Source organism: Macaca nemestrina, chromosome 1, assembly GCF_043159975.1.
Source record: "Macaca nemestrina isolate mMacNem1 chromosome 1, mMacNem.hap1, whole genome shotgun sequence".
NCBI classification, from domain to species: domain Eukaryota; kingdom Metazoa; phylum Chordata; class Mammalia; order Primates; family Cercopithecidae; genus Macaca; species Macaca nemestrina.
In genome coordinates, this window is record NC_092125.1 from 81937584 (window position 1) to 81961998 (window position 24415).

At 45.1% G+C, this 24415-nt stretch overlaps 1 protein-coding gene across 1 annotated transcript in view; it reads right to left on the minus strand.

The window, feature by feature from the left end:
* Window positions 1-13143, minus strand: part of LOC105478189 (calpain 8) — a 74911-nt gene extending 61768 nt beyond the window's left edge. Inside the window, exons 1-2 of the mRNA XM_011735284.2 lie at window positions 12852-13143; window positions 1904-1973 (exon numbers count right to left, since the gene is read on the minus strand). Of these exons, the coding sequence (XP_011733586.2) occupies window positions 1904-1973; window positions 12852-13088 (307 nt within the window). The 5' untranslated portion in view covers window positions 13089-13143. The remainder of the gene's footprint in view (window positions 1-1903; window positions 1974-12851) is intronic.
* Window positions 13144-24415: the final 11272 nt, after the last annotated feature.

Genomic DNA, 24415 nt, shown 5'->3' on the forward strand with positions numbered 1-24415 from the left:
TTTTAGAAACCCTTAGAGCAGATTACACTGTGCTGTGTTGTACTCTGAAAAGCCAACAGAACATTTAACAAACGTTAATGCGTATCAGGCCCCAATTCAACAAGTGCTGTGTGCTGCTCCCTTGTTTTTGGGAATACACACAGTATGTCGAGTGGGAAATCTCTCCTCTTAATCTCTCACAATTTACCCACTGTTCAGGACCAGCCCTGACTCAGATCCCTCAGGCCACAGAGGCTGTTGCAACTCAGCCCCTAGCTCCCCACCCTGATGCTCTGGGTTATAGCCTTGGCGCTGTGAATCTTCTTTTCTACTGGCAGAGGCTCAGTCTGCGCCTGGCTCCTTTCAGGAGGTTGGACTCCCTAGCCCCTTTCCACTCTGTTCATTAAAAACCACCGCAGTGGCTGGGCTCCCCGGGGCAGCCACCACAGAGGCTGCCCCATTTGTTCTGATGTGAGCTGGATTCGGAGAGCTGGTTGGGTTCATTTCCTGTGCTAACAGCCTCCGTCTCCATTGGCAGCACGCACTCACCATGGTAACGCTCAGGCCGCTTTTTGGAAACCCTCACTTCTCCTTGCTTAAACCTATTCAAAGAAAAATCCATCCAAGCCCATCAAGGAAAAGGTACTTATTAAATACCTTTCCCACAGTTAACACATCTCCAACAAGGAGCTGTTTGGGGCGCACTCGAAGTTGTGTGTCCCTGAGACACAGGCATAATTAGGTTAAACATGGAGCTGGAAGTAAAAAGGCACCACACTAACCCAGAACAAGAAAAGGTCAGAACGCTACCCCTCTGTGAGCCCTCACACAAAAGCTCGGGAAATGGAGGCTGTGGTTTTCAGGGAACCGGGCACGCGCTCGCATGTGGCACCCCGAATCATTCCCGCTGCTTGATGTCACGCTCTGTGAGCTCTTTCTAAGGTGTATTTGCTATATTCATTAAAGGAGAGAACATTGGAAGCATTTAAAATAAAACGCCTTGTGATTTTCAAAATCATGAACATTTCCAGCAGGTTGAAGAGAAAGGGCTTTCCTGGTGACAATAAGAATAAGAAAAAGAGAAAACCTCCTGAAAAAAATAAAGGGGGGGTGGTTATGGGATCCATGTGATGCTGAGGTTTCTGTTTGTGTTGCCGATTTTCAGTGAGCAGCATTTGTTTCTTTTCCGCCTTCATTTCCAGTTCTGTATTTTGCAGCTGTCACTGGATGGTGGTTTGGAAGCCCCTCAAATTCAGTTCAGAGCCATGTTGTCCATAAAATGTAAGGATTGTCCAATTCAACACAGAAACTCCCATCTGTGAGGCCTTGGTATCAGGAGGGCTTATGAGATCAATAAAGCTCGTCTGCTACCAAGGAGAGCCTCGGTTTCTGACAATGGAGGCTAGAACTTACAAAACGAAATGAAATTATGTCTTAAACTCAACTGCCCCCAATTTAAAAGGAGCATGATAAGGTCAGAAATGAAGGCTTTTGATTACAGGATCCCAGGCCTATGAAAGAATGCCTGGCTAGAAAAATAAGATTCTTGTTTTCCTACTAATTATAAAAGCACTTATTATGACAGCCCGTCATTCCATAGGACAAATTATGCCTACTTAAAGGAAACTACAACAAAAACACGGTATAGCACAGATATGTACTCTACGCCTGTAATCCTGGCTCCTTGCTCCAGCATTAAAGTGGTTAAATGAGCTGGCAAAATCTCTCATTAGGGGGAGCCAAGAGGTAGTTCCAGCATTTGGACCCACAGTGAAGGATGTAGTCTCAAAAAGCACAAACCCAGACAGACACATCAGGTACCTAATTCACTCAGTGAAGTCTCACAGCTTCATCTGATGTTTACTCATGACACATACACACCCACCCTCTCCCAGAACAAATAAGACTCTCCCCGATTACTCACCTAGACCGCCCTGACAAATGTCTGTGCGCGTGGCTCCACCAATGATAAACTGAGGGCTGGGACACAACTCCTGAAAGCAATTTGGAACAAAACACAAGTCACAAGGTGCTCAGTGACGGTGGCAGCCTGGGGAAAGGAACATCAGAGTCCCAGAGTGCAGAGCAGGAGGAAAACCAGGAGATCGTCTACTGCCCATCACATTGTTTTATTGCTGAGGACTCTGAAGCCCAGAAAGGAGACGAGCCCTGCCCACAGTCACACAGCCGGGGATGAACAGAGCAGGAGCTGGAGTCCAGAGCCCCTGCCAGAACTAGTGTTTTCATTTTTTTTTTTTATTCTTATTATTTTATTTTTTTTTTTTGAGACAGTATCTCACATTGTTGCACAGGCTGGAGTGCAGTGGCATGATCTCGGCTCACTGCAACCTCCGCCTCCCAGATTCAAGTGATTCTCCTGCCTCAGCCTACCACATAGCTGGGATTACAGGCATGTGCCACCACACCTGGCTAATGTTTTTTTGTTTGTTTGTTTTTTGTTTTTTGTTTTTTTGTATTTTTAGTAGAGACGGGATTTCACCATTATAGGCAGGCTGGTCTCGAACTCCTGACTTCAAGTGATCCATCTGCCTCGACTTCGCAAAGTGCTGGGATTACAGGCATGAGCCACAGCACCCGGATAGGACTAGTGTTTTAATACTATATGTGTGGTGTGAGTGTGTGGGTGTGAAAAGGTGGTGAGGAACACGGAGGTAGGCAAAGGCTGAGATAATATGTGATGAAAAATGATATCACCTATTCAGAAAACACCCCTATTTACATAAAGAGAAGATTAGAAGAATATTTAGCACACTGCTGTGCACCCTGTGGGCACTCGTTAAAGTCTTGACTAAATGATAATGACTCCATGTGCTGATGGACACACTGAGGTGTCAGAAGTACCATGTATCCTGAGAAGAGAACTCGTCTCTGATACATTCACACACCTGACCTGCACTTCCTCCACTCACCTATCTCAACTGGCATCTGCCTACAAGCAGTCTCATGGCCCTGGTGCTCTGTTGGGGCACAATGACACATGCTTTAGTCATCCTTTCTTTGTTTACCCAGCAAGGATTTTTTGAGTGCCCATTTTGTATCCAGTACCCTTTGAACCATGGCAGGCAGGGGAAAGAGGGAAACATGGTGAAATGCAGAAAGAAAAGAAATAAACCACATAGTTCTTGGCCTCAAGGTGCTTGTGGTGTATATAGGAAACCAAGACTGACATTATGAAAAAGTCAGAGAAAAAAGGCTAGTGCATAATAATAGAATGTAGGCTATATCCACAAAAGGAGAAAAAACACAAAGAGAGAAAAATGAGAAGGGCCCAACAAGGATGATGGCTGCGAGATTTAGTGGGTGGGAGATGATGCCTGTCCGTTAGAAAGGTAGGATGCAGGAGCAGTCTACGTACTGGTTCCTAAAGAAGAGATGGGTCTACCTGTTCACCAGGCAAACTACAAGGGGAAAAGGACAGGACCTCAACGGACAAAACGGAAGTCAGCCTACATTTAATCAGAGGCATCCTGGGCTGCACTACATCAAAGACTGTCTGGCCACAGAGAGAGAGAATCATTTCGTTCTTACTTCATAGAGGTGAAGAAAGGGCAGATCAAAAAGGACCGGGAAGCAGGAGGGTGGGCTGAGGGCAGACGCTTGGGGTCTGGATGGAGCTGGCAACAGGGATTCTGGGATTCTGTTGTGGGAGGTGGAGCCTTCCAGGTGGCAGCCCCATAGCCTCTATAAGGTGACAGCTCCTGCTGAAATGGCAGAAACAGTTCCTGTGGGCTGACTTTTTTTTTTTTCAAGTATTAAAAAAATTTATGCCGGGTGCAGTGGCTTATGCCTGTAACCCCAGCACTTTGGGAGGCTGAGGCGGGCGGATCACCTGACATCAGGATTTCGAGACCATCCTAGACAACATGGTGAAACCCCGTCTCTACTAAAAATACAAAAATTAGCCAGGCGTGGTGATGCGCCCCTATAATCCCAGCTACTCAGGAGGCTGAAGCAGGAGAATCCAGGAGGCGGAGGTTGCAGTAAGCCAAGATCACACCATTGCACTCCAGCCTGGGCAACAAGAGTGAAACTCCGTCTCAAAAACAACAACAACAACAACAAAAATTTATTTACCTGTTTTTCATTGAAAAATTAGTACATGAACATGAGAAAATCCCCAACAGTAAATAATGGTGTAAAACACACAATCCCTTCCACCTCAGAGTCCGCACTGGTAACGTTTCTTAAGTGTCCCTCCAGAAACTGTCTTCTGATATAAAAGCACATCTATATACATACACACATTTTTGTCACATATGTCTTGTACTTGCGTCTTTTCTTAGGACATAGAGAGTTTTGTAACTTCATTAAAAGTATCACACGTTATTTAGCTTGTTTATTTTGTTTCTATTTATTTATTTGTAAATAAAAGTTCTCTAGTGATGGACCTTTAGTTTTTCATTTATTCATTCGCTTTCAGTCTTTTGCAATCTCTGGTAGCAACTTAAAGAGAAAGGTGGCACCAGCCAATCTGGGTGTTCTAAAAGTGTGTAGCTGCAAATGTTCACCCTGGGTGCTCAAGAGCTCCCAGTCTCCAGGCAGTCATTTTTTGGCAAATAAAATGCAGAGAGATCTGAAAGAGTAATAAGTAAAAAGAAAGAGAAAACAATTTTTAATTTTAATGTTGTTTTAAAAACAAAAGAAGGAAAAGGCTGTATTGTCAAGAGGGAAGAAAAGACAGCACACTCTATAGAGGTTTGGAAGAATCTCTTTTCTTAAAAACTCTCTTAAAATAGGTTCTTGGCTGGGCGTGGTGGCTCATGTCTGTAATCCCAACACTTTGAGAGGCCAAAGCAGGTGGATCACCTGAGGTCAGGGGTTCCAGACCAGCCTGGCCAACAGGGCAAAACCCTGTCTCTACTAAAAACACAAAAATTAGCCAGGCGTGGTGGTGGGCGCCTGTAGTCCCAGCTACTCAGGAGGCTGAAGCAAGAGAATCACTTGAACCTGGAAGGCAGAGGTTGCAGTGAGCCAAGATTGCACTACTGTACTTTAGCCTGGGCAACAGAGTGAGACTCTGTCTCAAAAAATAAATAGATAAATAGGTTCCTGTTCTTCATTCTCCATTCATCTGTCAGTCTCCTGAAATCTGACTTCTACATCCATAGCTTCATGAAACTCCTCTCACCCATGTCACCAATAACTAACCTCTCTTTGGATTTGGTACCATTGGCTATTCCTCTCTGAAAGTTCTGCTCCCTTGACTTCCATACCCTTACTCACACTTGATTTTCTCCTCACCTCTCTGAGCATTTCTTCTCAGTCTCTTTCATGCGTTCCTCCACTGTGCTTGCCCCTAAGTACCAAGGAACCCCTGGCTCTTGGTCCTGAACCCTCTGAGATTATCCCATTTCATACAGCAGTAACACCCCTAAGTATTTTTGCTCGGTGACATCATTCAACCCCATGGCTTCAACTATTAACCGCAGAAGATGCTGATGCTTCCAAAATAACTCCCTGAACTGTATCTTCAATTACTTGTGTCACAGTGCTCATGAGATAGAATTTCATTAGATTCATATCTAATAAGCTTCCCAAGTTCTATTAAAATGTTGAGTTTGGGTTGGAAGACAGAGTGATTGGCAAAGGCTACAGACAACTGAAAGTGAAATATACAGAATGGTGCTAAGTGATTTGTAGGTAGATGGAATGTCCATTTTACTATGTGGTACTCAGTATAATTCAAAAATGTCCCCACTCCAGAAAAACACATACACACACACCAAGAAATGTCATGACTAATATGTTGCATGAATCTTTCAGGGACCACAGAAAGTCCCCAGCTTTGGGCTGGGCATGGTGGCTCATGCCTGTAATCTCAGCACTTTGGGAGGTCAAGGTGAGCTGATCACTTGATATCAGGAGTTTGAGACCAGCCCAGTCAACATGGTGAAATCCCGTCTCTACAAATAAAAATGCAAAAACTAGCTGGGCATGGTGGTGTGCACCTGTAATCCCAGCTACTCAGGAGGTTGAGGCATAAGAATTGTTTGAAACCAGGAGGCAGAGGTTGCAGTGAGCCACGATTGCGCCACCGCACTCCAGCCTGGGTGACAGAGTGAAATTCTGTCTCAAAAAAGAAAAAGAAAATTCCCAGCTTTGCAAGGAGATTGCATCTCACTATGATGCCCAAAGAACTTACCCCAAGTCTTCTCTCCATTCCTAAGTTGCTGTTGAAGCACAGATCAGAGATACAAAGTAATTGGCAGTCAGAGAGGTTTTAAAGAGGCAGAATTCTGTAAAGAGGCAGCCTCACACCTACCCACACTTGGAACCCTTTTTTAATCTTTCCTAATAACAACCGTGTCTTTTTAGTAATACTGTTTTCTATTACTCAAGTGAAGATTTCAAAACACTCCATAAATACAAATTACTCTAACCTAGGATCAGCCTCTGATGACCAGGCCTAAGGAAATACAGGTATCAGTTAAGAATCCAAGGCAGTAAGTGACTGAAATCCACACTGTCTCAGTGATGCTGACTACTTGGCCACACTGCTCTCCTAGAGCGTTACCCATGTCTGATAGCTTTGGTTTGCACTTTAGGAGCCCTGGTTTTTAGAACCCCCAGAGATGCTGCCATCTTCATCATCATCACCTTCAAGGAGAGCCACATTGCTTGACCCAGAACTTCCATCCCTCTGTGATCTGGCCCCACTGGATGTTTCCAGCTTTGTCTGTCAGTTTCCCACAGTGAGTGATTACGACTCTCCTCCCATCACGACAGACTCCCACCTTCCTCTGAATACACTTGCTCCCGATGCACTGCCACAACCCAGTGCCTCTGCCCACACCTGCGCCTTCTCTTCAGTCTCTCTCCCGATTCTCTTCCAACAATCCCAACTCAAATGTCTCCAGTAATTAACCTGCCCCAATTTCACTGTCAAATTTAACTGCTTCTTCCCATGAACTCCCATGCATTTTGTTCATATTTCTACTTATTTCACCCTCTGGATATTCTGTCTTATAATAATAGCTAGATTTCCTCATTCAAGCCTCCCAAAAAACAGTGGGTGGGTAATATTATTATCCCTATTTTATGGATGAGGAAACTGAGTCTTGGGGTGGTTAGTAACTTCTCCATGGTTCCTCAGCTAGCAAATGGCACAGAGGGGACCAGAAACCTGATCTACCTGACGCACGAGCTCATGCTCTTAACCACTCTGCAGCCTGCCAGCTGTCCATATGTCTCTCCCTGAGGAGCCAAAGCTCCACAAAGCCTCCTCTCCAGCATCTGAACACAACCAGCACGCAATAAATCATGGCTAAACTGAAAACTCCAGATTCACTAATCTAAGACATAGCAGCTGAAGAAAGAGTCGCTCCAAGCTGAGACCTCTCACCCTCATCCTTATCCTAACCTCCCAACAATTCATCCCCTTGACATTTCTCTTGAACTGGGTCCTTACTATGCAGCTGACATCACTTCATTGCTGTCTTGCTGTATTTCTCCTTAAGATCAATAAACCACTTAATTGCCAAAAAGTGGACACTTCAGGGAAGAATATCATTGACTGCGCTGCACCAGGGCCTGCTCATGCTGGGCATTCCTCAAACCACAGGACCTGGGCTGGGCATTGACCAAGCACAGAGGGGAAGTCAGAAAATAAGGAGGCAAAAATCTGCCTGCTAAGAACACCCCCTGATCTCGCATAGCCAACCATGCTGTTTGTGATAGGATTGTTCTTGCCCAACCCTAAATAGTCTCAGGATTGTGAATAACCAAAAGCTCATCCTGAGAACCCATGCTTGACCTTGAGCCTTTCCTCTGGGCAAACTTGTCCTGAAACCCTTGGGACAAGAGCCCAAGCAAATCTTTGCCCAGTTGCTTATGAACAGGCAGAAACACCCAGCAGTGACAAGATGTCAAATGGTATGATTTCAGAAAACATCTAAGTATCAAGCTTTATTTTATTATTGAAAGGACAAAAACATGTGTACATATACGTTCAGCACATCTCATCTCCTTTCCCCCAAAGGCCGGTAGAAGTTAACGTCTGTGTGGGAACCAGGATCATAGGAGTCACATTTAGTCAACTGACTTAAAGCCCCCAACACTGAAGAAGTACAAAATCACCCTCAAAAGCAGCAATGAAACAAAAAAGCAAATGGCACAATTAAAAATAGGCAAAGGGGCTGGGCGCAGTAGCTCACACCTGTAATCCCAACACTTTGGGAGGCCGAGGCAGATGGATCACTTGAGACCAGGAGTTTGAAACCAACCTGGCCAACATGGCAAAACCCAATCTCTACTAAAAATACAAAAAAAATTAGACAAATGTTGTGGTGGGAGTCTGTGGTCCCAGCTACTTGGGAGGCTGGGACATGAGAATCACTTGAATCCGGCAGGTAGAGGTTGCAGTGAGCTGAGATCGCGCCACTGCAGTCCAGCCTGGGCAACAGAGTGAGACTCTGCCTTTAAAAAAAAAAAAAAAAAAAAAAAAAAAAAAAGGCAAAGGACTTGGTTAGACATTTCTCCAAAGATAATCTATAAATGGTCAATAAGCACATGAAAAGATGCTCACCATCACTGATCTTTGGGGAAACACAAATCAAAACCACAATAAGATATTACCTCACACCCATTAGGATGGCTACTATCAAAAAACAGAAAATGACTGGCGCAGTGGCTCACGCCTATAATCCTAGCACTTTGGGAGGCCAACGGGGGCAGATCACCTGAGGTCAGGAGTTCAAGACCAGCCTGGCCAACATGGCAAAACCCTGTCTCTACTAAAAATTTAAAATTCGCTGGGCATGGTGACGAGTGCCTGTAATCCCAGCTACTCAGGAGGCTGAGGCAGGAGAATCACTGGAACCTGAGGGGCAGAGGTTGCAGTGAGCCAAGATTGCGCCATTGCACTCTGGCCTGGGTGATAAGAGTGAAACTCCACCGGGAAGGGAAGGGAAGGGAAGGGAAGGGAAGGGAAGGGAAGGGAAGGGAAGGGAAGGGAAGGGAAGGGAAGGGAAGGGAAGGGAAGGGAAAAGGAAAGAAAGAAAGAAAGAAAGAAGGAAAGAAAGAAAGAAAGAAAGAAAGAAAGAAAGAAAGAAAGAAAGAAAGAAAGAAAGAAAGAAAGAAAGAAAAAAGAAAGAAAGAAAAAAGAAAGAAAGAAAATAACAAACACTGGCAAGGATGTGGAGAAATCAGAACCCTGTGCACTGCTGTGGGAATGCAAAATGGCACAACCACTATATAAAATAGTACAGCGGTTCCTCAAAAACTTGAACATAGAACTACCATATGATCCAGCCACAGGTCATATCTTTTGGGTATATAACAAAAAGAACTGGAAGCAGGGTCTCAAAGAGAAGTTTGTATACCCATGTTTGTAGCAGCATGATTCACAATAACCAAAAGGTGGAAGCAACCCAAGACCAAAAATGGATGAGTGAATAAACAAATTGTGGTCTATATACACTACAGAATACTATTCAACCTTCAAAGGAAGGAAATTCTGACATATGCCACAGCATGGATGAATCTTGAGGATATTATGCTAAGTGAGTTATGCCAGTCACAAAAAGATAAATACTGTATAATTCCACTTATATGAGGTACCCAGCACAGTCAAATTCAAAGAGACAGAAAGTAGAACAGTGGTTGTCAGAAACTAGGGGAATGGCTAGGCGCAAAGGCTCACACCTGTAATCCCAGCACTTTGGGAGGCCAAGGTGGGCAGATCACTTCAGGTCAGGAGTTCCAGACCATCCTGGCCAACATGGCAACACTCCATCTCTACTAAAAATACAAAAAATAAGCCAGGCATAGTGGCGGGCGCCTGTAATTCCAGCTACTTGGGAGGCTGAGGCAGGAGAATCGCTTGAACTCGGGAGGCAGAGGTTGCAAGTGAGCCGAGATTGCGCCACTGCACTCCAGCCTTGGCAACAGAGAAACTCCATCTCAAAAAAAAAAAAAAAGAAAAAAGAAAAGGAAAGAAATTGGGGGAAGAATGAATGGGAAGTTTTTAAATGTGTATTTAGTTTCTGTTTTGCAAGATAAAAAAAAATACTGGTGATGGAGGGTGGTGATGGTTGCATAGCAATGGGAATGTACTTAATGCCACTGAACTGTGCATTTAGAAGTGGTTAAGATGGTAAATTGTATGTTATGTGTATCATACCACAATTTAAAAATAAATAAGTAAATGCAACAAGTAAACTTATAATGCACCACATTTCTGGATACCCCAATCTGTTTGCAAACCCCTGAAAGGCCTCTTGGGAGGAAAAAATAATAATGAACCATTTAGGAACAGGCTAATTTTCTCAGCGTTCAGTGTATGTTCCTCATAGAGACAGGATCAGAATCTTTACTGATTCAGGAGTCTATTCAATAACTTGTAAGATCTTAGAGGATAAGTCTGCATTCTCTAATGTAACCTTGTGGTATATGAGCATGAGCCTGCCCAAAAGCAGCTGTGTGATCATTTTTCACTGATGATTAGGGATGGAGAGGTTAAATTTTGACACACATTTATTTACTCAACACACACTTGAATACTCCAGATAGGAGCCCTTCAATTGCACCTTCCACATTACTCAGGTTCCACTGCCTGATGCTCTGAATTTTACTTCCTCCATTGACAGCCACAAATCAGCACATCCAGTCTACAATTACCGCATTTCCACAGACTATGAGAACAGGTGAAGACACGGTTTGGGGAAGAATAGGCTATGTGGTTAAGGAGGTAAAGTCTCTAAGGATTTCAAAGAAAGGAGAAAAATTAAGCAAAGGTTAACTGAAACCTGACTTTGGTCTCTAAAGGAAATTTTTCTCCCCCTTCTTCCCCTACCCCAAGACCCTTGGGATCTGCAATAGTACCCCTCCCTAAGGCTTTTCACCACCCAGTGGTGACAACCCAGGTTCCCATGGCCCATCATTTATGCCTCTGTAGAGTTCTTACTTCATTCTGCCTTGGGCATCAGTCCTTTATTCACACCTGTGTCTCCCCACACTTTCCATCAGAGCTGAGACCACAGCTCACTCCTCAGTTTCTCCCTGACCACCTTCCCAATCAGTGCAGAGCCCATGCCTGGCACAAAAAAGAAGCCCAAAAAAACTGTCCGTTGAAATGAAATGTGGCCGTCTTGAAATTAGAATATAAAACCATAACTCCCAATCTGGATTTTATCAACATACCAGGTAACCTCAATTATAGATTTCAGAGGAGAATGGGAAGATGAACCACGGTGTGTGGGAGGGCAGCATGGCCAAGGAGTTATTCTCAGAGATGAAAACTGTTGCACAAAATCAACAGGATCAAAGCAAAAAGGGTAGAGGTAGCTGGAGTTAAATAGTGATTTTGACCATTTTAGAAGAAGTGCTCTCCCTTTATCTTCCTGTTTCAACCACTGCCAAGAAAATAGGAACCCTGACTTGATTTCCCTATCATGGCTTAGAAGACAAAAGGTGCCCAGGTCGTTTCATAGTCCCGCTCCTGAGACATTGCTATGAGCTCTGTTGAACAGAGCACTTGTATAGATGAGCTCAATTCTCAATCTGTATGGGGGCGGTTCTCAACCCTGAGGTTAAATCACTTGACAAGGGTCACATAGTGATAGGTCATGGGCCGAGGTTTTGGGAGGACCGTTCTCCACCCCTTGCCCTTGAGCTTTGGGTAGTATCAGTAACTACATTTAGGAGCCCCTGCCTTCCATCCGCATCCCCAGAGCCCCAGCTCCCACCTCTCCACTCACCAGCCCTGATGGAATGTCAATTCATGACCTTGAGCAACCATGCACCTTTCAGCAATGATGTTGTCACAATTTACCAGCGGGCTAACTGTATCCAGCACTGAGTTGCTCCATTGTGCACTGGTCCAGGGACCATATGCATTAATAACAACTATGTATTCTGCGTCTATTATGTTCTGGGCACTATGCCCTGAGATTTATCTCCAATTCTCATACCAACCCTGAAAAATAAGGTGCCAGTAAATGCCATTTTACAGATGAGAAAACTAAAGCTCACAGAGTTTACCTGCCCAAGACAACACAGGCAGGGCTAGGATTCATATCTAACTTACCTAGTTCCAAAGCTCATCCATGCTCTTCTCTCTATACCTCACTGCCTCTGAACAAGAGTTCAGGCTGGCTATGGTGGCTCACATCTGTAATCCTAACACTTTGGGAGGCTAAGGTGGGCAAATGGCTTAAGCCCAGGAGTTCAAGACCACCCTGGGCAACACAGCACAATCCTGTCTCTACAAAAATATATAAACATTAGCCGGGTGTGGTGGCACATGCCTGTAATCCCAGCTACTTGGGAAGTTGAGGCAGGAAAATCACCTAAGCCCAGGAAGGTTGAGGCTGCAGTGGGCTGTGATCGCACCACTGCCCTCCAGTCTGGGTGACAGAGTGAGACTCTGTCTCAAAAAAAAAAAAAAAAGAGTTCAAAAGACGGTGGGGGGGTCCAGGCGCAGTGGCTCACACCTGCTATCCCAGCACTTTGGGAGGCCAAGGTGGGTGGATCACTTGAGGTTGGGAGTTTGAGACCAGCCTGACCGACATAGAGAAACCTCGTCTCTACTAAAAATACAAAATTAGCCAGACATGGTGGCACATGCCTGTAATCCCAGCTACTCGGGTGGCTGAAGCAGGAGAATCACTTGAACCCAAGAGGTGGAGGTTGTGGTGAGCTGAGATCGTGCCATTGCACTCCAGCCTGGGCGACAAAGCAAGACTCTGTCTCAAAAAAAAAAAAAAAAAAAAAAAAGGTGGTGGTGGAGGGGTCTGAAATGTGAGATCCAGACACTTAGGATCCACAGCCTCAACTTCTCCCTCAGTTCCTCCTGATCAGATGTAAGGCCCCTCCACCCTGTATGTCACTCAACAGCAAGCCCGCTTCCTTACCGTGGGCCGCTTCCAGATGATGCCTTGAGTTTGCGGAGAGCCTGGTCCAAGATCCTTGTAGCCCAAAGCTGATGGACATGCCGGGAACTCGGGGTCCTTAAATAGGACCCCTGAGTCCAAGCACTGTTGCCTCAGGGTCTTGAAATCCTGGCCCAAGTATTTCAAAGCCTTTTGGTTGGAGCCAAGACCTTGAGCAGCAGCCCGCTGCCTAGATACACCAGCCGCCTGGGCTGCCATGCCGTGGACTCTGTAGGGTGGACTGAAGGGCGAGGCTGCACCGTACTCTCAGACACCTGCTCCACTGGGAGGGGAGCTATAAGGCACTAAGGGAGGTGGAGCAGACAAACATTTCACCTGAGGCCCTGTTCCAGAAGGAAGTGAGTCATGGTTAGGGACAAATATGTACCCAAGGTCCAGGCCGGCCAATCTGCCCCACCTTCTTCTTCTGCCTTTTGCAAATCATTTGGGGTCTGGGAACCTTCCAGGGCCCATCCCAGGCCATTAGCCTAAGAAATCCATTAGGATCTTTACCCCCACCCCGGCATCCCCTCCACATACCTCTTTGCAAGATCCGCTTGCCTTGCATCAAGCCCATTGACTGAGATAAGAAGGCTCATTGTGCAGCTTGAAGCAAATATTCACCAAGGAATTGGAGGCATGGCTCTGAGCAGGAAGAAGGCAAGTGGTTACTACACGGCCCTCTTCCTGCCAGAAAAGTTTGGGTCCATATTTCCTAGGGAAGCAAAAAATATCAGAGAGTGGTGATTCATAGGCCAGATTTGGAATAAGCCCTACTGGAGGAGGTTCCACCTGTGAGTGAAGGCTTTGGCCTCTGACTGCCTCCGTTTCTATCCTGGCTCCCCCAGTAATTCACTCTGTCATGTTGGGCAAGTTATTTAACCTCTTTTATCCTAAATTTTTTAATGTATGAACTGGAAGATCATAGGAGACCCTACCTCAAAGGGTTGCTTGGAAGAGTGATGAGATAGTACATGTCATCTGCTTAGAACAGTATGGAAGTAACATTCAGTGAATGTCAGGTATCACTATTCCTTGGAGCCAGGATTCCCAGAGAGGCCTTGGAATCAGAAGCCTTGATTCCAATCTCAGAAGTGAGTTACAAGCTGTATGACCTTGGATTAGTCACTTCTCTCTGGGCTCCAGTTTCCTACATCTGGTCTACCTGAAGGATATCAACCACATCAATGCTTTTTGAAGTTCAGTGTTTGTGGCACACTAGAAAATGGTCCCACAAAGATACCAAGTCCTCATCTTGAGAACCTGTAAATAGTCCCTTATCTGGGAAAAGGGTTTTTGCTGCTATGACTAAGTTAAGAATCTCGAGATGGGAAGATTATCCTGACCCTAAATACACAAGTATCCTCATAAGAGGAAGGCAGGGCCGGGCGCGGTGGCTCACGCCTGTAATCCCAGCACTTTGGGAGGCCGAGGCGGGCGGATCACAAGGTCAGGAGATCGAGACCACGGTGAAACCCCGTCTCTACTAAAAATTACAAAAAATTAGACGGGCGCGGTTGTGGGCGCCTGTAGTCCCAGCTACTCGGGAGGCTGAGGCAGGAGAATGGCGTGAACCCGGGAGGCGGAGCTTGCAGTGAGCCGAGATCGCGCCACTGCACTCCAGCCTGGGCTGGGCGACAGAGCGAGACTCCGTCTCAAAAAAAAAAAAAAAAAAAAGAGGAAGGCAGAGGAAGATTTGACAATAGACAAAAAGGAGAAGCAATGAGATGAGGCAGACAGAGGTTAGTGAGATCCTGCCCCACTCCAGGGAGCACCGGCAGCCACAGGAACTGGAAGGGGCAAGAATGGATTCTCCCCTAGAGCCGCTGGAGGAGCGTGGGCCTGCCGACATGTCAACTTCACAGCCTTGGGACTTCTGGCCTCCAGACCGGTGAGAGAATACATGTATGTTGTTCTGAGCCACCACATCTGTGGTCATTTGTTACAGAACTTGCAGAAAACAAATACAGTGTGCAGAAGAATCCCCCGGAGCACTCGCTCAAAATGCTGATTCCTTAATAGGTGCTACCACAAATCCTCCACCCCCATCCCCCCCAAAAAAAGAGTTATAATTCAGAAGGTCTGAAGTAAGACCCAGGAATCTGTAGTCTTCAAACCATTACCCCAGAGATGATGCTAATACAAGGATCCAGGGCTGCCCACTGAGAAGCTCTGGACCAGCCGACCTCTGAGGCCTCCAACTCTGATCTTCTAAGCCAGTGACAGTCCATGTGTTAAGCACTTAGCTAGGTGGGTAGGTTTGAGCAAGTAGAAAGAAGAGTCGCTCCCCAGGTGTTCAAAAAAACATGTGGTTTCCCAGATTTCATCAGAAATTCAAGGCCAGGCCAGGCATGGTGGCTTAGGTCTGTAATCTCAGCACTTTGGGAGGCTGAGGCAGGAGGATCACTTGAGCCCAGGAGTTCAAGACCAACCTGGGCAACATAACAAGACCCAGTCTCTTAAAAAACAAATAATGAAAAAATTAGCTGGGCATGGTGGTGCATGCCTGTAGTCCCAACTACTCAAGAAGCTGAGGTAGGAGGATTGCTTGAGCCCAGGAGGTCAGGTCAAGGCTGTAGTGAGTCACCCACTCCAGACTGGGTGACGAGGTGATGAAACCCTGTCTGAAAAAGAAGGAAAGAAAAAAGGAAGGAAGGAAGGAAGGAAGGAAGGAAGGAAGGAAGGAAGGAAGGAAGGAAGGAAGGAAGGAAGGAAGGAAGGAAGGAAAGAAAGAAAGAAAGAAAGAAAGAAAGAAAGAAAGAAAGAAAGAAAGAAAGAAAGAAAGAAAGAAAGAAAGAAAGAAAAGAAAGAAAGAGAAAGAAAGAAGAAAGGAAAGAAAGAAGAAGAAGGAAGGAAAGAAAGAAAGAAAGAGAGAGAGAGAAAGAAAGAAAGAAAGAAAAAGAAAGAAAGAAAGAAAGAAAGAAAGAAAGAAAGAAAGAAAGAAAGAAAGAAAGAAAGAAAGAAAGAAAGAAAGAAAGAAAGAAAGAAAGAAAGAAAGAAAGAAATTCAAGGCCAAAATGGCCTTCAGAGGCTAAAACTAGCCTCAGAAAACTATGGTCCATGCCCCCTTAGGGACCCCATCTTTCTTCCCTCAACATCACTTTCCCCTTGATTCCACATCTGCCCACTATTAAGCTCATCCCGTGTTCACAGTTACATTTTCACCAGCCCACACATTTGACCCTGTCTCGCTTGGGTGGCCCCAACTACCCCTAAAACCAGAACCACAACTCCATTCAGTCAACAGAGAATGGTCATTGCAAATCTTGGCCATGTCACTGCCAAGCTTAAAACCCCCCATGGCTGCCCGCTGCTCCTGGGAGAAGAGCAAGGGGGCTTTTGCACAGCCCACTAGACCTCGAGCAGCTGGCCCTGCCCAACTTTCCTCCCGCTCCATTCTCCCCTCCTGGCTTTCTTTCCATTCCTGGAATGTTGTGTTCTGTACCGCTTCAGGGCTTGACATCTGCTGTGTCCTCCACCTGAAATGTTCTTCTCCCCACCCCAGCCCTGTTCATCCAGCAGACCTGGGTGCCCCAGGAGAGGTTTTCTGGACAACTCCACACTCATACTAAGCCACTTTCCCCTCTTATACGCTCTCATAGCAACCTGCAAGATCCTGCCCCACACCAATTCCTGCAATCATTTAATTAATGTCTCTCCATCCCACAAGGCTCTGATCTTCATGAGGATAATTACCCCTGTTTGTTTTACTCATTGTTGTATTCCTGAACCCTAGAAAGCTCCTGGAACACAGTAGGGACTCAATAAATATTTGTTGCATGAATAAACACCTATAGTTATGAGATGTGCTGTGGATAAATGTGCACCAGGTATGAGGAACCTGACACCTTCCAGCAGGGTCATTAGTTCATTAACAAGTATCCTATGGGATTGTTTTTCTTGCCTCTTTCTCCCCTGCACCTCCCAGAAACATTCCCCTTAGACTGACTGAAATGAGCAAGCCCTTCCTCCACCCAATTTCAGAGTAAGCACAGCTGGTAATTTTCCTTCTGCACAAGGGAACTCCTTTGGGGTTAGCAATCTCCTTCCCACCCCACCTGCCTGATTACCTCGCACCCACATCCAGATGCTGCACAAACAAACCCTTCCTCACTGAGGCTGGCAGGTCTGAGCCACTGCAAATAGAGCCCTTGTGTACCCAGGCACAAAAAAAAAACAACAACAAGTGGAGTTGAGAAGTCTCTGCTCCCCAGTGCCTTGTGAGCAGACAGCAAATGTCTACATGTTCTCCAGTCAGGTACCCAGGAGGAAGTAGCCTGCAGCCATTGTCTCTGTCCACCTGGACAGATGTCTCTCCAGTCTCACACCCCAGGCACCACAGGAGCCAGTGCCAGCTCCTTGCCAAGCAGCCTGAGGATCCACCAAAGGCTGATGAGGGTGTGCAGACACACCTGACACATGCCTGGCAGCATCTCCTTAATAAGACTTCTCGGCAAACAGCCCAGGTGAGTGCTGCCTCGTCTCTGTGCACACCAGCCAAGTGGGGATGCTGAGCTGTATCTATACCTGGCTCCTCTTAGTCAAAAGGATGAAGGCTGTATTGTCCCCTTAGAAAGGAAGACAAGTCACCCTTGTTGCACCCAGGGGTCCAAGTGTTCTTTTCAGATGATTAAAGTTTGCAAAGCTTGTTGTCTTGCATTAACTATAACTTTGGGGAAAAGATGGGTGAAAGCTAACTGCAGAATTCTCTCTCTTGGGCCTGACAGTTTCAGAATGCTAAGGCAAGCAGAGGTTGAATCCAGTGTCAAGAGGATTACAGAGCTCTCATACGTTGCTGGTGGGAATGTAAAATGGTGCAGCTGCTTTGGAAAGCAGTCCAGCAGTTCCTCAAAGTGCTAAACATAGAATTACACAGTAACTCTGAGTAATATCCTACTTCAAGGATTGAAAGAGAATTGAAAACATATGTCTACACAAAAACGTGCACATAAATGCCCATAGGAGCATTATTCATAATAGCCAAAAAGTGGAAACAACCTAAATGCCCATCAATGGACAAATGGATAAACAAAATGTGTTATATGCATATGATGGAATATTATTCAGTCATAAAAGGAGTCCATAAAAGGAGTGAAATACTGTTACATGCTACAACATAGATGGACCTTAAAGACATGCAAAGTAAAAGAAGCTAATGACAAAAGGCCATACATTGTATGATTCCAGTTTTATGAAATGCCTAGAATTGCAAAGCCATAGGGAAAGAAAGTAGAGTAGTGGTTGCCAGGGATTGGGAAGTGGGGCTGACTGCTAATAGTTACAAGGTTTCTTTTTGGGGTGATGAAACTATTATGGAATGAGATGGTGGTGATGGTTGCACAACTAAAAATCACCCTTTAGACCAGGCAGTGGCTTACAACCGTAATCCCAGCACTTTGTCAGGCTGAGCTGGGAGCATCGCTTGAGCCCAGGAGGTTGAGGCTACCGTGAGCTAGGACTGCACCACTGTACTCCAATCTGGATGAACAAGTGAGACCTGTCTCAAATAAATAAATAAATATCACACTTTAAATGTACACTTTGGTGATGTTTATGTTATGTGAGTTATATCTCAATTTTAAAATTGAAAAGAAGAAAAAAAGGCATTGCAGAGGGGAAGGCTGGCTATGATTCAAGCATTGGTAGGTGGTCTCTAAGGAAGAGATTGACTTCCCATCTGCCCAGGATATCAAGTGCCCAGCACATGCATAGAGCTGTAAGAGTGAACCCTACCTAACCAGAAGTCTGGATGAGTTGAGGTGTGCAGGCTCATTCTCTCTCCAGGTCTGCAGGGTCGCTCATGGCATCTTAGGGGTCACACCTCAGGCCTTCATCCTGGCAGGAAAGAGCTCAGTCAAACCTAGTTGGAAGGCCAGCTGAGACTGTCCCCAGAGGCCTACAGATCCTGTTGACCTGGTATGACTAAGTAATGCTGCAAAAACTCACATTTGAACAGAATGCAAGGTCTACATAGCACTTTCCTGCCATGGCTGTCTAGAGATTCATGACAAGTCTGTAAGAAAGATCATATTGTCAGGCTACCCAAGGTCACTCAAGTAGCAAACTTGAGACCAAGTCTTCTGATTTTAAATCCCATGCTCTTTTTAAGGCACGCTACCCACACATACCAACAGGGAGACCCGATCTGGGCAGTAGGCTGTGAAACGTGATGCCTAAAAGGAAGAAATCCAGTGACTCACTCAGCCCTCCATCTGCAAGCCATCTCTGTGCCAACACTCCACTGGGCAGGGGTCGATGCTGGCAGGAAGATAAAAGGACAAATAGAGGCCAGATGCATTTGCTTAGGCCTGTAATCCCAGCACTTTGGGAGGCCAAAGCACGCAGATTACTTGAGCCCAGGAGTTCCAGACCAGCCTGAGCAACATGGTGATACCCCATCTCTACAAAAAATTCAAAAAATTAGTCAGGCATGGTGGCAGGTGCCTGTAATACCAGCTACTCAAGAGGCTGAGGCAGGAGAATCACTTGAACCTGAGAGGTGGAAGTTTCAGAGAGCTGAGATCGCGCCACTGCACTCCAACCTGGGTGACACAGCAAGACCCTGTCTCAAGAAAAAGAAAAAAGAAAAGAAAAGAAAAAAAAGAAAGACAAATAGACACTATGCCTGCCCACAAAGAACTTCCATGCAATGGAAAGACTGGGCAGTGCTCAAAGAAAGAGTGGTTGATTCTGAGGATGATGAGTGATAAGGAAGGCTTCATGGAGGAGGTGGCCTTCCAGTTAGATCTGTAGCATAAGGTGCTTGAAGGATGATGAGGATTTTGAAAGAAGTCTGTGTAAAAAGGGCATTGGAGGCAAGGGGAACAGTAAGAAAATGGCAATAAGGAACAGCTCTGCACACAGTACCAAGAGAATATTAATTATCTAGAATGAGATTATTCTAGATCACTCACTCCTGGAGTGAGGCAGGAGGCAAACAACAAGAGGAAAAACACTGGGGTCCTTGAATGCCATCCTAAATGGGTGTGGACTTCTTCTCTATAGTTAGGGTGCAGTTGCTGTGAAACAAGCAAGAATCAATGATGGCTTAATTCAGGTAGTGGCACTGGGGCTGGGCAGGTAGGGAGAGGAGTTCCCAAGTTTCCCTCCTCTGTGAGTCCCAGAAACTGGGGATGAGTGTGGAGGAAGGGAAGACACAGCCAGGATACTTCTTGTGTTCTTATTATATAATAAGAAATACGTATTTTGGTCTTTGTCCTCAGTTCCTGGCACAAAGCTTCTAAAATCTTTGTAATTTCCTGGGTGATAAATGTGATAGGAGCATCTTTTCTTGTAATATTTGGCCTTTGACTCCAGTTCCTGACACAGAGCTCCTAAATCCCTGGAATTTCCTGGGAATAGAAGAGTCTTTTGTTCTAATAAGGTGACTCTTGGTGGGCTCTTGAATGGGAGCTAGTCCCCAGAAAGAACAAGCCATGATTAGAAGCTTGGAAAAAGCCAGGCAAGGTGCTCACAACTGTAATCCCAGAACTTTGAGAGGCCAAGGTGAAAGGATCACTTCAGCCCAGGAGTTCAGGGCCAGCCTGGGCAACATAGTGAGATGACATCTGTACTAAAAATAAAAAATAATAAACCAGCTGGACATAGTGGTACACACCTGTAGTCCAGCTACTCAGGAAACCAAGGCAAGAGGATCTCTTGGGCCAGGAGATTGAGGCTGTAGTGGGCCATGTTCGTGCACTGTACTCCAGCCTAGGAAACAGAGAAAGACCCTGTCTCAGAAACAAAAGAAAAGAAAGAAAAGAAAAAAGAGAGAGAGAGAGAGAGAGAGAGAGAGAGAGAGAGAGACAGAAAGAAAGAAAGAAAGAAAGAAAGAAAGAAAGAAAGAGAAGAAAGAAAGAAAGAAAGAAAGAAAGAAAGAAGGAAGGAAGGAAGGAAGGAAGGAAGAAGGAAGGAAGGAAGGAAGGAAGGAAGGAAGGAAGGAAGGAAGAAAAGAGAGAAAGATAGAGAGGAAAGGAAAAGAAAGAGAAAGAAGAAAGAAGAGAAAGAAAGAAAGAAAGAAAGAAAGAAAGAAAGGAAGGAAGGAAGGAAGGAAGGAAGGAAGGAAGGAAGGAAGGAAGGAAGGAAAGGAAGGAAAAGAGAGAAAGATAGAGAAGAAAGAAAGAAAGAAAGAAAGAGAGAAAGGATAAAGATAGAGAAAGAAAGAAAAGAAAGAAAGAGAGAAAGAAAAAGAGAGAAAGAAAGAAAGAAAGAAAGAAGAGAAGAAAGAAAGAAAGAAAGAAGAAGAAAGAAAGAAAGAAAGAAAGAAAGAAAGAAAGAAAGAAAAGAAGAAAGAAGAAGAGAGAGAGAGGGAGAGAGAGAGAAGGGAGGGAGGAGAGGGAAAGGAGGAGAGGGAAAGAAGAAAGAAAGAGCTTGAAACTTTCAGCCCCACTCCCCATCCACCAGGCAGGGGAGAGGAGCTGGTGACTAGGTTGATAATCCATCATGCCTATGAGATAAAAATCCCTGAGCTACAAAGAACTAAAAACAGAACTATCATTTGATCCAGCAATCTCATTACTGGGTATATACCCAGAAGAATATAAATCATTCTGCCATAAAGATACATGCATGCAAATGTTTCTTGCAGCACTTTTCACAATAGCAAAAACATGGAATCAACCAAAATACCCATCAATGATAGATTGGAGAAATAAAATGTGGTGGTGCATATACACCCTGAAATACTATGCAACCATAAAAAAGAACAAGATTATGTCTTTTACCAAAACTTGGATGGAGCTAGAGGCTATTGTCCTTAGCAAACTAATGCAAGAATACCAAATACCACATGTTCTCACTTGTAAGTGGGAGCTAAGTGATGAGAACTCATGAACACAAAGAAAGGAACAACAGACAATGGGGCCTACTTGCAGGTAGAGGGTGGGAGGAGGGAGAGGAACAAAAAAAAATAACTACTTGGTGCTAGGCTTAGTACTTGGGTGATGAAATAATCTGTACAACAAACTCCCATGAAAGGAGCTTAGCTATATAACAAACCTGCTGTATTAGTCCATTCTCACATTGCTATAAAGAAATACTTAAAACTGAGTAATTTATAAAGAAAAGTTGTTTAATTGGCTTATGGTTCTGCAGGCTATAGAGGCTTCTGCTTCTAAGGAGGCCTCAGAAAACTTACAATCATGGTGAAAACAAAGGAGAAGCAAGCACATCTTACATGGTGGGAGCAGGAGGAAGTGGAGGGGAGGTACTACACACTTTTAAGATAGCACTAGGGGTATGGTTCTATTAAACCACCCCCGTGATCTGATCACCTCCCACCAGGCCCCTTCTCCAACACTGGGGATTACAAATTGACATGAGATTTCGGCAGAAACACAAATCCAAACTATATTCTGTCTCTGGCCCAGCCCAAATTTTGTGTCCTTCTCACATTGCAAAACACAATTATCCCATCTCAACAGTTCCCCAAGTTTTAACTCATTTCAGCATTAACTCAAAAGTCCAGTCCAAAGTCTCATCTGAGACAAGACAAGTCCCTTCCACCTACGAGCCTGTAAAATCAAAAACAAGTTAGTTACTTCCAAGATACAATAGGGGTATAGGCATTGGATAAATACTTCCTTTCCAGAGGGGAGAAATTGGCCAAAACAAAGGAGCTATAGGCCCCATGCAGGTCCGAAACTCAGCAGGGCAGTCATTGAATCTTAAAGCTCTGAAATAATCTCCTTTGATTCTATCTTTCACATCCAGGCCACGCTGATACAAGGGCTAGGCTCCCAAGGCCTTAGGCAGCTCTGTCCCTGTGGCTCTGCAGGGCTCAGCTTCCATGGCTGTTCTCAAGGGCATTGAGTGCCTGTGGCTTTTCCAGGTGCACAGTGCAAGCTGTTGGTGGATCTACCATTCTGGGATCTGAAGGATGGTGGTCCTCTTCTCACAGCTCCACTAGGCAGTGCCCCACTGGAGACTCTGCATGGGGGTTTCAACTCCACATTTCCCCTCTGCACTACCCTAGTAGAGGTTCTCCATGAGGGCTCCACTCCTGAAGCAGACTTCTGCCTAGACATCCAGCTATTTCCATACATCTTCTGAAATCTAGGCAGAGGCTCCCAAGCCTTAACTCTTACCCTCTGCACACCCACAGGCTTAATGCCATGTGGAGGCCACCAATGCTTGCAGCTTGCACCCTCTGGAGCAGCTGCCTGAGGCATATCTGGAGCTTGAGCCACCAGGACACAGGGAGCACTGTCCCAAGGTTGTGCAGGGAAGTGGGGCTCTGGGTCCAGACCACAAAACCATTCTTCCCTCCTAGGCCTCTGAGCCTGTGAAGGGAGAGGCTGCTGTGAAGTTCACTGAAATGCCTTCCAGGCATTTCCCCCATTGTCTCAGCTATTAACATTCAGTTCCTTTTTACTGATGCAAATTTCTGCAGCTGGCTTGAATTCCTCTTCTGAAATTTTTTTTTCTACTACATGGCCAGGCTGCAAATTTTCCAAAATTTTATGCTCTGCTTCTCTTTTAAATAAAAGTTCTAGTTTTAGATCATTTATTTCCTTATGCATATGACTGTAGGTTTTTACAAGCAGCCAAGTCACATCTTGAATGTTTTGCTGTTTAGAAATTTCTCCCTCCAGATACCCTAAATCATCTCTCTCAAGTTCAAGTTCCACAGATGTCTAGAGAAGGGGCATAATGCTGCCAGTCTCTTTGCTAACACATAGCAAGAGTGACCTTACCCCAGTTTCCAATAAGTTCCATCTGAGAGTTCTCCATCTGAGACCTCCTCAGCCTGGACTTCATTGTCCATATCACTATCAGCATTTTGGTCACAACAATTCAACAAGTTTCTAGGAAGCTCCAAACTTTCCCTTATCTTCCTTTCTTCTTCTGAGCCCTCCAAACTCTTCCAACCTCTGCCCATTGCCCAGTTTCAGTCACTTCCACATTTTCAAGTATCTTTATAGCAATGCCCCACTTCTCTGGTACCAATTTTTTTTATTAGTCCATTCTCACACTGCTATAAAGAAGTATCTGAAACTGGATAATTTATAAAGAAAAGATGTTTCATTGGCTCACAGTTCTGCAGGCTGTATAGGCTTCTGCTTCTGTCAAGGCCTCAGGAAACTTACAATCACAGTAGAAGGCAAAGGGGAAGCAAGCACATCTTACCTAGTGGGAGCAAGAGGAAGGGGGAGTGCTACACACTTTTAAAACAGCACTAGAGGGTGGTGCTAAACATTAAACTGTCCCTATGATCCAGTCACCTCCCACCAGGCCCCTCCTGCAACACTGGCAATTCCAGTTCAACATGAGATTTGGGTGGGGACACACTCCAAACCATAGCACTTGCACATGTACCCCTGAACCTAAAATAAAAGTTTTTAAAAAGAAAGAAAGAAATCTACACATACACACACAGAGAGAGAGAGAGAGAGAGAGAGAGAGAGAGAGAGAGAGAGAGAGAGATAGAGAGAGAAGGCAAGGTCACAGGTAAAAAAAAAAAAAAAAAAAAAAAATCCCTGAGCTACAGAATTCAGAGAGCTTCCGGGTTGCTGAACTCATGGAGGTGGTGGGAGGGTAGTGTG